General features: G+C 39.5%; 1 protein-coding gene across 9 annotated transcripts in view; it reads left to right on the top strand.

Annotated features, from left to right (window-relative positions):
• Nucleotides 1-16,286, top strand: part of TBX20 (T-box transcription factor 20) — a 188,712-nt gene that overhangs the window by 138,174 nt on the left and 34,252 nt on the right. For all 9 annotated transcript variants that reach the window (XM_065583768.1, XM_065583765.1, XM_065583767.1 and 6 more), the window contains 6 exons: nucleotides 2,548-2,634; nucleotides 4,222-4,281; nucleotides 6,952-7,032; nucleotides 11,374-11,475; nucleotides 12,321-12,392; nucleotides 13,160-13,209. In XM_065583768.1, coding sequence (XP_065439840.1) covers nucleotides 2,548-2,634; nucleotides 4,222-4,281; nucleotides 6,952-7,032; nucleotides 11,374-11,475; nucleotides 12,321-12,392; nucleotides 13,160-13,209 — 452 coding nt within the window. The remainder of the gene's footprint in view (nucleotides 1-2,547; nucleotides 2,635-4,221; nucleotides 4,282-6,951; nucleotides 7,033-11,373; nucleotides 11,476-12,320; nucleotides 12,393-13,159; nucleotides 13,210-16,286) is intronic.

Raw genomic sequence — 16,286 nt, 5'->3', positions numbered from 1 at the left:
AGCTTTGGAAACTTTTGCCACTGCAGGCAATATGGAGTGCAGAAAATTCTGTTCTAGAGGAGGACTCAGGCATCTCCTAGAGATTGAGGATTTTCTCATTACATGGACAAAGGGTCTTTCTCTATGGGTCTCCACCAATTCCATTGCTTTTAAAGGTTCTCAACAAGATCAAGCACAGCCAAGTCAGGGTCATTTTGATTATATCAACTTGGCCAAGACAAGTTTTGTTCCCTTACCTCTTCAGACTCACCTTCTGCCCTCTGTAGCAGCTCCCCATCAATTCTTGACTGTCTCAGGATGTGGATCAAACACTTCATCCCAATCTGAACATTCTGCAACGCCAAGCATGGCTCCTCAGTGGCTCTCAGGATTAGAGGCATCCTGTTCATCGGGAGTACAACATGTGCTGTTAAATAGCAGGGAGAAATCTACAAGACACACTTACCTCCAGAAATGGAGAAGATGTCCTCTTTAGTGTAACCTCTGTTATCTTTCACCTGTCCAGTCATCTTTCCATAATCTTGGATTACCTATTGGAATTGAAAACATCAGGTCTCTGAATTCCATCAAGGTTCACTTAGAATTAATAACAGCTTCCCACTCACCATTAGGCGGTTTGTCAATTTTCACACATCTGACCACAATGAGTTTCTTAGTCTTACAAACCTTTTTCCACAGATTAGTGATCCTACTCTGCTTTGGGATTTCAACCTTGTTTTTAACCATCTCATGAAACAGTCTTCTGATCCACTAGCAACATGCTCTGTTACATTTGTCCATGGAGACAGTCGTTTTGGTGACCTTTGCTTCAGCACGAAGGGTTGGAGAGATTGGGGCTCTAATGCCAGGTTCTCCATTGACTATGTTCTCCAAGGCGAAGGTATAATTACAACTCCCTGCAAAATTTTTACCCGAGGTTTCTTCTGTTTCATATTAACCATACAGTTCACTTTGCAGTTTTCTTTCCTAAACTGCATTATTCTACGCAGGAAGCTATCTTCCATACGCTAGATGTTGAGAGGGTACTGGCCTTTTACTTGAACAGAACCAGAACATTCAAGAAGTCCCCATGACTTTTTGTTTCTATTGAGGATAGGTCAAGGGCAGTGTTTCCCAAACTTGGGAACGCCGCTTGTGTAGGGAAAGACCCTGGCGGGTCAGGCCGGTTTGTTTACCTGCCCCGTCCAGCAGCTCCCATTGGCCTGGAGCAGTGAACCGCAGCCAGTGGGAGCCACAATCGGCCAGACCTGTGGCGTCCCAAGTTTGGGAAACACTGGTCTAGGGAATACACTATCTCACATCCAGAGAGTCTCTTTGGATTATTGCATATAATGGTTTGGCTGATGCTCAAACTCCCCTGCAAGTGATTGCATGTTCTATTTGATTGCAGTCTATGTCTGTAGCCCTACTCAAGAATGTTCCAGTTGCTGAGAGATCTGCAAAGCTGCAACATGGAGTTCAGTGCATACTTTTTCCAGCCATTATGCTTTGGTTCATGCTGCTAGATCAGATGCTGCAGTAGACAATGCAGTTCTCTCTTGAGCTCTGGACTCTGTTCTAAACCTCCTGTCTCCTTGAGCTAAGGAGTCACTTGAAGTGGAGCACCCACAGGGACACTACTCAAAGAAAGAGCGGTTACTCACTTTGTGCAGAAACTGGCGTTCAAGATGTGTCCCCCTTTGGGTGCTCCACTACCTGCCCTCCTTCCCCTTTGCTTTGGAGTTTCCTTTGTGATACTTTTCAGTAGAGAAGGAACTGAGGGTGGTTCCCCGTACGGTCCTATACAGCCTCTGTTCAGGGCATAGCATGTGTAGTGCTTATGTGCAGGCCGAACAGGCACTGCTACCAAAAATCTGTGATCGAAGGTACAGGGTGCATGTGCATCTGAACTGGAGTACCCAAAGGGACACGCATCACAAAGAACTCCAGTTATTGGACAAAGTGACAGGTTTCAGAGTAGCAGCCGTGTTAGTCTGTATCCGCAAAAAGAACGAAGAAGTGGGCTGTAGTCCACGAAAGCTTATGCTCTAATAAATTTGTTAGTCACTAAGGTGCCACAAGTACTCCTGTTCTTTTTGTGGACAAAGTGAGTAACCTCTCCCTTTTTTTCCTCCTCGAAATTTCTTTACAAATTTGTCCACAGGATTCTGAGAGTCTATCAGCATATATGTGACCAAGTAAAATAACTTGAAAGAATGAATAAAACATCAGGAATAGCGTTTAAAAAATGAAAAAAGAATATCATTAGGGGTTGAAATATATTCTGTTATTAAATCTTTTAGTCTGTTACTTACATCATCATAGTAGTTCACATTTGCTACATTGCCATCATTTTAAATCTTTATTACTAACCTTTCTCAATACAATTCTGTAAGCTGGGTCTCTAGCTTAGAGAGTTGCTGCATAGTATGTAGATATTTATATATTTAAAGAAAACCATGGTATTGCTGTCAGTTATCAATTATTTTATTTATACTATATATTGTATTTGAGAGAATTACTTGATGGTTTAGATATTCGGAGATGTTTTGTATTTTCTTATTTCAGGCATCTCTTGCACTGTGTTTCATTTTGATGTTTGGCAACTCAATGTTATTGACATCATATTATGCTGCCTCTTTAGCAGTTATCTGGGTAAGTTTTGGAAGAATTCATTTCAGATGCTTAGGAATGTATTTCTGCACTATAATCTATGGATTAGCACATTAAATGGAGAATTGTATCTTTTCTGAATAGTTAGAAAATAGTATACTTCCACGAGATTGATAAGGTTAGTCTTGGAGATGTTTGGGGAATGGGGAAGTGTTAGTAAAGTCAATAAAATGTTGACATGTCAAAGCTTTGACATGAGAGAAACTGAACATGGACTTACACTTTTTCAGGTCTAAGGCTAAAACAATCATGTTTTACAGTGAACTAAAAGTTATTTATATGCTGGCAAATTTTGTAGAACATCTGACACACAAGCGATATGTGATTAACTGATTGGACTTTAAAATGAAAGTTGTGGCTTAGATAAGTTTCTGTTTGAAGCTTAAGCAGTATTAAAAAAATAATCTTAAAACGGATACTTTTTCCAAAACTGCAAATAGTACAGAACAGAATGACCACTAATAGAAGCAACAATAATCAGAAATTATAAGTCGATATGAAAACAGTCTTGGAAAGTCCACTCACTCAGGACCACATTCCAAGCATTATTAAAACCATTAAAGGTTTGTCATCCGATATCTTCCTCATCCCTGTTTTTTACAGAAAAAACGTACCTAAGCAAATCATGTACTTACTCCAGGAAGGAAGAAGACAAAAGAATTATCAATCAAGGCTAGTAGAAGGACACTAAAGAGAGCCTATTTCCACCTCGGTCTCTCTTGATGTTCCATCCTGGAAGCATGGAGGGTAGCCCAATGTCTCAGTCTTTTTTTTTTATTTTAACTTTTTGTCTCTTGGATCTTTTCTGAGAAATAACATAACTATACTATAGGGATGCTGAGCCAGGCTCCTGGCTCCTTTGTTAGCTAGAAGCTAAAATGTCCCTAGTTACAAAAAAACCTTTGTTTGACCATTTGTAATGAGGTCTCAATGTCATGTAGCCATTAGTCTGGTGTAGAGTAGGCTTCTTACAGCTCTTCAGTTAATGCCTCATTTCTGATTTTTATTGCTTTTGACATCCACTGATAGTAAGGGTTCTTGCTATCATAAGATGGTGAAGAGGGCATACAAGAGGAAAATTTAGAACTTAATAACAAATTGTAACTTAGTAACAAAATGCAGGGAAACTTAGTGATTCTGTGTTTAGTAATGTTTTTCTGTCGTTCTATCTCATCTTCCCTTGGGGATTCTTTGTGTAAATTTTTTATGCTGTAATTAGTAATTATTCCTCACTTTGAAGTTTCTTGTTGCTGGTGAAAATAGCCAAGCTTTCTGTGCTTGTATTGCCTTTGATGTTTTTTCAGAAACTATGTAAAATAGATTCTCGCCTGGCAGAGAGAAGAGTGGTTCTAATTCAGTGTATGGAAACTGCAATAATAGAGTATCAGTTCTTATGATATTCAGTCATGTGGTTGACAGGTTACATGGGTTTGAACTATACTTTTTAAGGATGTTCATGTGGTGACATGTCAAGCTGTGTAGAAAAAAAAAACCTTGTTTTTTTGCGTTACTGGAATATGATTGGAAATATTATAAAACAGGTGCATTAATTTTTAATTATTATTTTAGGGTATTCTTGAATGGAGTCCAAAATTGCTGAAAATGAGTAGAAGAGAAGTCAGTTTATGGGTAAGGATTGATTATCAGAAAAGAACTACCACTTATTGGTCAGCCAAATCAGGAAATTATCCATGTATTTTTATGCAGTGAATATGTGAGAACTGATAGTTTGAAGTAATATTTTGAATATCAATATTTCAAAATTGACTAATATCCCATAAGGAAAACTGACACAAAAAGGAATAAAATCGATAAGTAATTTGACAAAATTGAACTAAAAGCTTTCACACTATAAGAGTTAATAGAAGTTAAAAATACAGGAATTTTCTAATTAGTTACAATATTTAAAAAATCCTAAGAATTGGACCGCTTAAACTAGATTTGTCTCCAAGACAGAACTATGGAAGGAAATTGAAAAATAATCCAAGATCTGATTTAAAAAAGCAAATTGTATGCACTCTTACTTTAGAACTTCAGGGCAATATTGACAAAGTGAACCGAGTTTGAGAAACAGATCTAAACAGCAAATTTCTCCTGAGGATTGAAAGAATATGATAATAGTACAAGTTCACCATCATGGAGAGAATACCAGTGGAAAAGTATGATTAAATATTGGCTCCCACCAGAGTTGCAAAACAAAATAAACACAGTAAAATTCTGGAGGGGATACCATGATATGGGGATCATTTGCATATCTTAATCCTAATTTTAAAGTATGCTGGTTAGATTAAAAAATAACAGATGTAAATTTCTGTTACTCTGAGGCTAGAAAAATGTCCCAATTTGTGAAAATTAAACAAATCTGTTTAATTTCTTATAACTGCAGCCAATAAATGTTGTGATGGGTTCCCCCAGGGTGCCACCTGGAACTGGGGTACCATTGAACCCCCCCTGACCCACCATCTGGGCACCCTTTACTGTACAGCTGTGACCAGCCTGCCAAACCCTCTCCCAGGCTTCAGCACACACACAGGTAGGGACACACCCAGCTGCAGTACATACAAATGGCTGTGATCAGCTCTGCATCGGGAGCATACAGCTAAGGAACTCCTCAGCTGCTCAAGTGCCCATCCCCCTCTGGAATGTAAACCCCAAATTATACCGTCTTGCGCTGCACAGAGATTTGTAGAGCGTAAGCTCATGAAATTCGCCCCCTCTCTGTGTGGAGAGGAAATATGCAACAGCTTTTTGCCCCAAGTTATGACTCCCACATACTGGTTTGTGATAAATCAAAAACAAATTTATTGACTACAAAAGATAGATTTTAAGTGATTATAAGGAATAGTGAACAGATCAAAGCAGGTTACCTAGCAAATAAACAAAAACGCAATCTAAGCTTAATATACTAAAGAGGTTGGATATGAATAGCAAATTCTCATCCTAAATGATGTTTCCAGCAGATTGCGGAGATCCTTAAGGGGGCAGCTGCACTTGCTTGCAGCTTAAAAACCCCACGTGTTACTTTCACAAGTTAAAAATTCCTTCAGCCTGGGTCCAGCACTTTCCCCCAGTTCAGTCCTTGTTCCTCCAGTGTTTCCAAGAGTCATCTTTGGGTGGGGAGTTAGTGAAGAACCTCGATGTCACCCCCTGCTTTAAATAGCTTTTACATATGGCGGGTACCCATTGTCTCCAAGCATTGTTCCCACGCCAGTCAGTGGAAAAACACTGGTATTCCCAAGTTGGAGTCCAGTACCAGGTTACTTGGTCACATGACCCTGTAGGGTCCTAGCAGCCATGAGTCAGAGGCTGTTTACAGCGTCCTCAGGAAGGCCTCCCATGGGAGATTAACCTCTTCTAAGGCCTATTTTTTTTTCTAATGGCCCATCAATCTGAATGGGCCCTTCCCAGCCAGCCATCTAGACTGAGTGTCTTTTGCCTAGTGGGCGTTCCCTAGTTGTAAACACATTTATAACACAGATATATAGTCAATATTCCTAATTTCAGGTACAAAAATGATACTTGCATATAAGTAGGATAATCATATTCAGTAAATAATAACCTTTCCAATGATATCTCACATGACCTATCTTGTATAAAATACATTATGATTGTCATAATCATATCATCATAATATCTCTGTGAAGAATATGGGATGCAGTGTCACAAATGTATTTCATCCTTTTGGTTGAAAAAAGAAATACTATCTCTAGAAAGGTAGTTAACAAGAAATAATTTTAAAAAATTAGATTAACCTACATTAGATTAACAACTATTTCAGGAAAGATGAACAAAATGGGATGTATATCAATTTTTAAAATTACAATATGTATGCCTCAACTTGTAACTAGTCTGCCTCAATTCTGCTGTTTTCCATTAGCTTGTATATCATTCATTCTCTTTTAATACTTACACTGTTAACCATTATGTTAATGTTTTTATAAAAAGTAGCTAAAAATAAGATTCTGGAAACCTCATTTCTGCTGACTGCACTCTTGCTGTGATATTGTTTCAATGCACTGGGAGAGAAGAGGGAGTCTTAACTGTAGTGCTTGGAGCAATGTGCATAAAGCAGTACTAGATCTTTCAGTTTCAAAAGGAAAAGATTTAATATTACTACTGTGTTCTCTAATTATTGGAGTGTACTTTGAGTTACAAATCACACTTCTTGTGATTGTCTGTTGCTTTATTCTTGACACTTTCCTAACACACAAGAGAACTTTTTCCACTAACTGCACAACTCCAGTATGCTTTTTTCTTCTGTTCTCCTCCTTTAGTCTGAATGTATCCTTTATTTTGTAGGCCATTGAAGGATTTGCTTGGTTATTTGGAACAGTCACCTTAAAATATTTGACTTCTCTAATATTTGGAGTAGCTGATGATGTAAGTGCTGCTTTTTTAATGTTAATCATTGTTAAAGGTTTTATTTTAGACAGTTACGTTGCTTCATATCTTATTTAATCCTTTAAATGTTTTTTTCTTCTCTGAGAAAATATTTAAACTGCACAATATTTAAAATGATTGCTAATTTATTATTCCATTTTCCTTTCTTCCTAAATGAAATGGACTTAAACGTTAAACCAAGCCAATAAATGAATGCTGTTACTTTTTGGTGAGCCAATGTAATGTTCCAAGAAATTGAGTTAGCATGGAAAAGTGAAACTTTTGTTCAGCTCTTAACTGACCACCATTGTTGTAGGACTATGCATTTGCTAAGTAAAACTTTGACACTTGGCAAACAACAGTAAAAACTGTCTTCGGAGTTTTTTTAAAAAATAGTGACTTCTTTTAAAAAGACCTATTCATGCTTTATGGGAAATCATGGAAAAAACTGAATTTATAAATTCTACATTTAGATTACATTGTTCTGCACTCCTATTTTATCATTAAGAGGTTTAACATGAAAATGGAATCTAAGCATTTACGTTTTATCTATTTGGCATATTTTGATCAGAAGCATTGAGGAAGGAAAAGCGAACGATGCTGTAATAAAACAGTACATTAAAATAACCAACAAGTAACAAATTGGCAAATGTCATCCAGAGCTAGAATAAATTAACAATACAAAGAGAGGAGATAGTAAGATTTATCTACATCTTAACCAAAACTTCAACATTATTTTTGAAGATAATTGTGTCTCAAAGCCCTTACAAATTTTCTTAACATTTCTATTTTGGCTTTATTATCCTTTATTATATCATATATTTGGTATTGTATTGCCATGAGATTTCTAGGATTACTTGCACAGAAGTGGGAGAGGAATTATCACTCCAGGGTTTTATGATTTCCATAGCTATTCTGCAGGCATTTGGTACAGAAGCTGATTTAAATGATGGTTACAAACCACAGTTAGTAGTTCTGCAATTTCACATTTGAGTTCCTTCAGAACTCTTGGATGAATACCAGCTTAGTTTATCAATTTGTTCCCAAACCTCTTCTAATGACACCTCATTCTGCGACAGTGCCTCAGATTTGTCACCTAAAAAGAATGGCTCATGTTTGGGAATTTCCCTCACATCCTCAGCCGTGAAGACCAATGCAAAGAATTCATATAGTTTCTCTGCAGTGGCCTTATTGTCCTTGAGTGCTCCTCTAGCATCTCGATCATTGTGTCCCCATTGGTTGTTTAGCAGGCTTCCTGATTCTGATGTACTCAAAAAAATTTTTGCTATTGCTTTTTGAGTCTTTGGCAGACTGTTCTTCAAATTCTTTTTTGGCCTTCCTAATTATATTTTTACACTTCATTTGCCAGAGTTTATGCTCCTCTCTCTTTTCCTCACTAGGATTTAACTTCCGCTTTTTAAATGATGCCTTTTTGTGTCTCATTGCTTCTTTTACTTCATTGTTTAGCCATGGAGGCACTTTTTTTGTTCCCTTACTGTATTCTTTAATTTGGCGTATACATTTAAGTTGAGTCTCTGTTATGTTGTCTTTTAAAAAGTTTCCTTGCTGCTTGCAGGGATTGCACTTTTGGCACTGCACCTTTTAATTTCTGTTGAGCTAGTTTCCTCATTTTTATGTAGTCCCCCTTTCTGAAATTAAATGCTACAGAGTTGGGCTGCTGTGGTGTTTTCCCCACCACAGGAATGTTAAATTTAATTACGTTATAGTCACTATTACCAAGCGGTCCAGCTATGTTCACCTCTTGGACCAGATCCTGTGCTGCACTTAGGACTAAATCAAGAATTGCCTCTCCTCTTGTGGTTTCTAGGACTAGCTGCTCCAAGAAGCAGTAATTTAAGGTGACAAGAAGCTTTATTTCTGCATCCCGTCCTGAGGTGACATGTACCCAGTCAATATGGGGATAGTTGAAATCCCCCATTATTATTGAGGTTTTTTTTATTTTTATAGCCTCTCTAATCTTCCTGAGCATTCCGCAGTCACTATCAATCTCCTGGTCAGGTGGTCGGTAATATATTCCTACAGCTATATTCTTATTAATAGAGCATGGAATTACTATCCATAGAGATTCTATGGTTCAGTTTGGTTCATTTAAGATTTTTATTTCATTTGATTCTACGCTTCCTTTCATATATAGTGCCACTCCCCCACCAGCATGGCCTGTTCTGCCCTTCCGATATATTTTGTACCCTGGTATTATTGTGTCTCATTTATTCTCCTCATTCCACCAAGTTTCTGTGATGCCTATTATATCAATATTTAATACGAGGAACTCTAGTTCACCTACCTTATTATTTAGACTTATAGCATTTGTATATAAGCACTTTAAAAACTTGTCACTTTTTAGCTGTCTGCCATTACATGATGTAATCGAATGGGACTCTTTTTCATTTGATTGTTTCTCATCAGATCCTACCCGTATTTTATCATCTTCCATCCTGTCCTCTTTACTAGGACATAGAGAATCTCCATTAATAGATCCTCCCCTAAGGGATGTCTCTGTCTGAGCCACGTGCTCCTCCGCACCTTTTGGCTTTCCCCCAGCCCTTATTTTAAAAACTGCTCTATGACCTTTTTAATATTAAGTGCCAGCAATCTCGTTCCATTTTGGTTTAGGTGGAGCCCATCCTTCCTGTATAGGCTCCCCCTTTCCCCAAAATTTCCCCAATTCCTAATAAAACCCCTCCTCCCTACACCATCGTCTCATCCACGCATTGAGACCCTGCAGTTCTACTTGTCTAACTGGCCCTGTGCATGGAACTGGAAGCATTTCAGAGAATGCTACCATGGAGGTCCTGGACTTCAATCTCTTACCTAGTAGCCTAAATTTGGCCTCCAGGACCTCTCTCCTATCCTTCCCTATGTCATTGGTACCTACGTGTACCACGACCACCAGCTCCTACCCAGCACTACACATAAGTCTACTAGATGTCTCGAGAGATCTGCAACCTTTGCACCAGGCAGGCAAGTCACCATGCGGGTCTCCCGGTCATCGCAAACCCAGTTAACTATGTTTCTAATGCTCGAATCCCCAATAACTATTACATGTCTCTTCCTAGTAACTGGAGTTTCCTCCCCCGGAGAGGTATCCTCAGTGCAAGAAGGTACCGTAACATCATCTGGAAGGAGGGTCCCAACTATGGGATCGTTTCCCTCTGCTCTAATTGGATGTTCTCGTTCCCTGCGGCTTTCATCCTCTTCAACAGCACAGAGGCTGTCAGACCGGGGGTGGGACCATTCTACGATGTCCCAAAAAGTCTCATCTATGTATCTCGGAGTCCCTTGTCTCCTCTAGTTCAGCCACCCTGGTCTCCAAAGTCCATACAAGGTCTCCGAGGGCCAGGAGCTCCTTGCACTGAATGCACACATACGCCACCTGCCCATAGGGCAGGTAATCATACATGCTGCATTGGGTGCAATAAACTGGATAGATCCCACTCTGTTGCTGGTCTTCTGCCTGCATTCTCTTTTTACTCCTGCAACTTGTTCCTTAGTTGATGTTTTGTTTTTATCAGGGGGTGGTTTTGGCTTTTAAGTTTAAAGAATGTTGTGTATTTAGCCCCCCCCCCCACACACACATACTTCCCCCTCTAAACTCCCTCGCAAAACTCCCCTGTTAGCTGCTCCTGTTCCCTAGCTCCTCTGGTTGCTTAGGAGCGGGCTTTTTAAAGCCCTGGTCTTCCTGAGTAGCCCCCCCCACCCCTGGTTAAGGGTTGATGGGTGCTAAAGGGCTTAGGGATCAAAGTCTCTTTAAGAAGCTCTCAGTCTTGCCTAGGAGGCCGCTAGGCTCGTCACACGGTCCCCCAAACAAACAGACCATGTGGTATATTTCAATCAAGCAGCAAGCACACCACAAACACACACACTACAGACAACAAACTTACCCCAAGGATCATGTAATTGTTCCTCCTTCACCTGGAGAACTCCCTTGCAAAGCTCCCCTGTTAGCCACTCCTGTTTGCTAGCTATGTATTCCAGGATGTTCCCAAAATTCACGGGTACTAGATGGAGAGAGAAAATAGGAAGCACATATCCCCTAAGTATGAATATGCAAAGCTCTTGATGAACCACAGTTACTTGGTAATCAACTTTTTTCTTGTAATCTTCTGCTGTATGTATTTGAGCAAACCTAACAATTTTGTACCTGAAAATCTCATTTAATCTGTCCAAATAATTACTTGGTGCATTTACACTTGTACTATAACTAAAGGGTTTTTGTTAAACTAAATAGGAAAATGTTTGTTTATGAAAAAAGAACTTTGTTACAGCATATGAGATCAATTTCTTATTTACTGATGTTTTTTGCTTTATATTTCCTACCAGGCACATATAAGTAACCTGCTAAAATCAAAATTTATTGGCTACAAGGATTTTGATACGTTAATGTACACCTGTGCTGCAGAGTTTGACTTCATGGAAAAAGAGGTAACTTATTAAAAATTGATTTACAAAAGAGGTAACTTGTTTATATTTTACCTCAACTGTGATTGCTTCTACCAACAAATCTGAGAGCTGTTTGCTGTCATTGTAAGACTTTTGTTTCCACATTCAAGTGGAGCTAGATTTTCGTGAGGTTAGAAATAGGAAGTGTATGATTTCAGACTTGAATGAGCTCTTAGATTTGGATGAGAGAGTAAGTACTGTATAAGGACAGATTCTTTAAATTTTGTGATACTACTTGTTTTATATAATTAGCAAAATGTAACAAAAATGTTGAGAGGACGAAAAGTAGGTGAGACCATATCTTGAGGTCCAATGTCTTGTGGTTTGTCTGCGCAGAAAATCACTTTGGCTGGATGAGTAAAAATGCTTTTAGGGCCAGTAAACTTGTCTTGGCGCAGCCACAAATTATGACTGTTAAAAAATGAATTGGTGAGTGTTTGAGATGATCCACAATTTAGTTCTAGCCTTATGACTGATAACTAAAGAAAATAAGCTGGAGATAAGATTGAAGCCTCCAAAAAGATGCTAAAGGCAATTGTAAAGTGGAAATTGGAAAGAACGTATGCAATGTTAATGTTTAGCCTTACTTAAACATAGGGGGACTAATTTATAAATGCTGCATCAGTGTTATGAGTAGTAATTAGGTAGCTGGATGGGGCTTGATGTCTTGAATCTCCTTTCAGCTCACCTTGTTTCTGCTATATGTTGAAATTTAAATCTACCCAGAGGAAAAATATTTCAGGTATAAAGCATGGTAGCTTTCAGAGTGAGAATGGTAGTAAATTAAAATTAAATTTGAAGGAAATAAAAGTTTCTTTGCATTTCAGACTCCAATAAGATACACAAAGACGTTACTACTTCCGGTTGTTCTTGTGGTTTTTGGGATAATCATCATGAAGGTAAGTGATTCATTTAGTGACTTAACTATTTCCTCTTTTGGTGGTGCACTGAGGAGGGCAGTAAACTCGTTCAAATGAGAAAGAGCTAGGTAAATTAGAGTAGAAATGATAGCCAGATTTTTTTTGGAAGAAATGCTGTACTGTCTTCTGTATGATATGGTCCACTGATCCGATCCTGCACCACCTGAAGTGAATGCCAAAACTTCCGTTTTGCCTTATAAAAATCATGCCTGTAAAAACACCCATTTAAAAATTAGTGGCTAGTTTTAAACATTTAATATACATTTAGGACTAATTTGCCCTCCCTTATGTACCCCTTTTATTTTTGGGGCTTGTGGGACCTTTATAGTTGGGTGGGGCCAGAGTTATTCCTAATTGTCCAGTTCAACTTGAATATTTTTATTCTAAACAATTTAAAAATGAAATTTTATTAAAAATGTACTGTAGTTTTATTTTGCACTTATTCTGTACCTGATTGACCGACTATATCACTAATTGTTTTTTATTATTGTATATTGCATTATGTGTAAAACATTGCAGTTTAATCTACTGAAGAACAGACAGGCTAGATGCAGGCTGCTTGTCTAATATGAATTATTTGTTGGCATGTGTATCTAAAACATATTGAATGAAAACTACCTTTACTAATGTTTTAACCGTACCATCTCAAGCCCTCTTAATTTAATTTTAGAATTTTAAAATGTTCAGAAATGCTTTAGGAAGATACTAATTTGTCCATATTTTGTTAACTTTCATTCTGTTCACAGACAATTAAATATATTGTGTGGGTTTTATCTCAGAAAGACCTCTGTGAACGGTAAGTATTGCCTTTAAGATGTTAAACTTAAGGATGATCTTCGAGTGGCTCTGCATATTCCCTCTTATAGGTATTGTGCTGCCTAGTGGTGCCTAAAGGTAGAACCTTCTCCCAGTAGTGTCCATTAGTGTCCCTCCTACCTCATCTCCCACATCTCTGAACGTTCTGAGGGCAAGGCCATATAAGGATGCGCTGCACTCGCTACCACTTCAGTTCCTTCCAACCATGTGCCTGGATGGAAATGAACTATTACGGTCCCTTGGGATCTGGCACTCCATGAGTGTTTATTGTTAGTTGTTTAGTGATTTGTATAGGTAAGTAGTTAATTTGTTAGTATCTTAATTCCAGGTTATGGTGGAACTGAAGAGGATAAAACTGAGAACGAAGCGGTGTGTTTCATACCCTGCTGTTTTCCCAGCATCATACGTTAGGTGCCTGAAGTACCTGGGAGAGAGTCATTCTCCTTCTGGGTGTTGCATCTGCCAGATTTTTACACTCTGAGCTTGCCAGGAGAGGCAGAATAGATTCCAGGTGCTTCACCTTGAGGCTAAGCCCTGTGGATCTGGACATTTGTTGGATCCAGGGTCCAAGAGGCCAGTTTTGTCTCCTGTGACTTCCATCAAAGCAGTTGAAGGGTTCCAGGAAGTCAGAACCAGTGTTAAGTCTGGCTTTGGTTCCCACTGCTCCATCCGTCAGGCCCTCAAAGCTGCTTGTGTCGGAATCAAGGATCATGCTATCCGTTCTGGCTGTCTTGGTTCCAAAGAGGAAGAGGTCTATGGATAAGACAGACCCTGCTAGCCGTGCCGGATCATGTGCCTCATTATCAGATCCATCTGATTCCAACAGAGTCTCTGTAGCTCCAAAATCCGTCTGTTCCGGTCTCAGTTTCAGGAACCAAAAGGATGGATTTGAGGATTGTGTCAGATAGGTCCCATTTAAGTCTTTGGGTCTGGCCGTAGTCCCAGTCCCAGTTCCAGGTCCATTTTCAGTTCCAAAGAATACTGTGATGGTGGTAGCTGATGTGTATGTACAGCTTATGATTTTTCCTCAGATCTGAGTGAAAAACCAGAGGGTCTTGAGAACAGACAGACGTTGTCAGTTCTGAGGTTTGCATCTTCTTCACTTGACTAAAGGAGAAGAGCAGAAGAGATTGTCAGTCTTTCTCCTGACCGTTTATAGCTCTTCCTTCTCAGACTTCTACAGGGTCTCCACAAAGATCTTTCTCTCCACTTGTTTCTGGCCTCCCTCTGGGTCCATTGTTGTCACCAGTGCATTCTGTCATGGATGCAAGGCCAGGTTTGAATCTGTTGCTGGGGAGACTGGCAGTCCTGGGCTCCGTGGTCTTACTGGGGGCCACCATAGGAATTTTTCAATTGTCCTCCATAGTGATGGAGGGTAGTCATGTGGCAGTTTTCCAGAATGGGCCATATTTTGGAGTTTAATGTAACCACCCTATGCTCATTACATATTCTTAATTGTCAAAGTATCTCACAAGTGATTATAATAACTTTCTGTGTTTTCAGTTGAAATTTGCTGACCAGGTCAGTCTCATGCTGAAGGTTGTGCACCAGTAGAAGTAGATTGTGTGCCCATTGTTTGTACATTTATGCATAGTGGGTCGATATAAATGTACATGAATTCCTAATGTAATGCTTCTCCATTTGTAAGCTTTTGTATATACAGTAGAGCATCTAGTCTACTGGTGAAGGTAATTTTGAATGTGTCAAACAATGGTTGGTGAGTGCATCTGAGTCATCTTACAATTTAGGGTCATTGGATTTCTCAAAAGACAAGCTTGTACCATGTTTTGGAGTTGAAACAGATTGTTGGAGTTGAAACACATCAATCTGTCCCTCAGATCATTCCTCCCTCACTTACATGGGAGGGTTGTGCAACTATGTATTATGTCAACAAACGGGGGTGTTTATTCTGCTCTCATTTGTTCAGAGGCAATCAAATTATGGAACTGGTGCATTCTTCACGTTTATTCTGTGGCTCTGCATTTGGCAGGAGAGAACAATGTATTGCAGATTGTCTCAGCAGAAACAGTTCTAAAATTCATGAAGGCCACTGAAGGATCAGTTGATTTAGGACATTTTTTCTAGTTGGGATCACCCAGATGTGGACTCATTTGCAATTAGGTTTAACAGAAAGTGTTGCCTCTTCTGCCCCAGAGCAGGCAAGAACAGTGAATCCATATTAGATGCTTCCTTCTGCACTGGGGAATTTTCTTTATGCTTTCCACCTTTCCTTTGATCCAGAAGGTAGTGAGGAAGATATGTTAGGATGGGGCAAAGATAATTCTCATTGCCCCAGTTTGGCTGCATCAGCAGTGGTTTACTAATCTCCTTCAGTTGTCTGGTGGGGCCTTCATACGTCTTCCTTTGTCTCCAGATCTGCTATCTCAGATTCTCAATTTGGATCCACAGTCCCTTCATCTGATGGCTTGGACAATTGGACTTAGACTCTGTCTACTCATGAGTAGTCAAATTTCTTAACTCTAGAAAACTGTACCAGAAGGTGCTACCATTTGAAATAGACCAGGTTTGTGGCTTGGATGAGGGAAAAATCTGATTTTCCTGTCTCAGCTTCTATAGCTTGTATTTTATAATATTTAATGCACTTAAAATTTGAAGGGTTATCTAACTTATCTTTGAAAGTTCATTGGGCAGCTATCTCTGGTTACCACTTTTTAGTTAATGGTAGATTATTTTCCTGTATAATACAGTTAAGAAATGTATGTAGGTCTTGTCTAATGTGTATTCCCCTCAGGGCCGGTCTTAGGGAAAATGGCGCCTTGGGCAAACTTGTGTTTTGGCACCCCTGGTCCCCGGGGGCGTGGTTCATGGGCTCCCCAACCAACCCCTGCATCCCCATCCTGCGCCCCCTTTGCCACTAACCCCTGCATTGAGCCCCCTTTGCCCCTAAGCTCTGCACAGTGCCACCTTCACCCCAAGCCCCAGCACTTCCCTCCCGCCTGTGCCCCTAGCCCTGCGCTGCCAGCATGCCCCGCCACACCCCCCCCTTCCCAGTACCCCCTTAACACCCATGCCCAGGGGCCCTTCACCCAGAGATCT

Source organism: Chrysemys picta, chromosome 2 (assembly GCF_011386835.1).
Source record: "Chrysemys picta bellii isolate R12L10 chromosome 2, ASM1138683v2, whole genome shotgun sequence".
NCBI lineage: Eukaryota > Metazoa > Chordata > Testudines > Emydidae > Chrysemys > Chrysemys picta.
The sequence above is the reverse complement of the archived record's forward strand: the minus strand, read 5'-3'. Positions and strand labels throughout refer to the sequence as shown.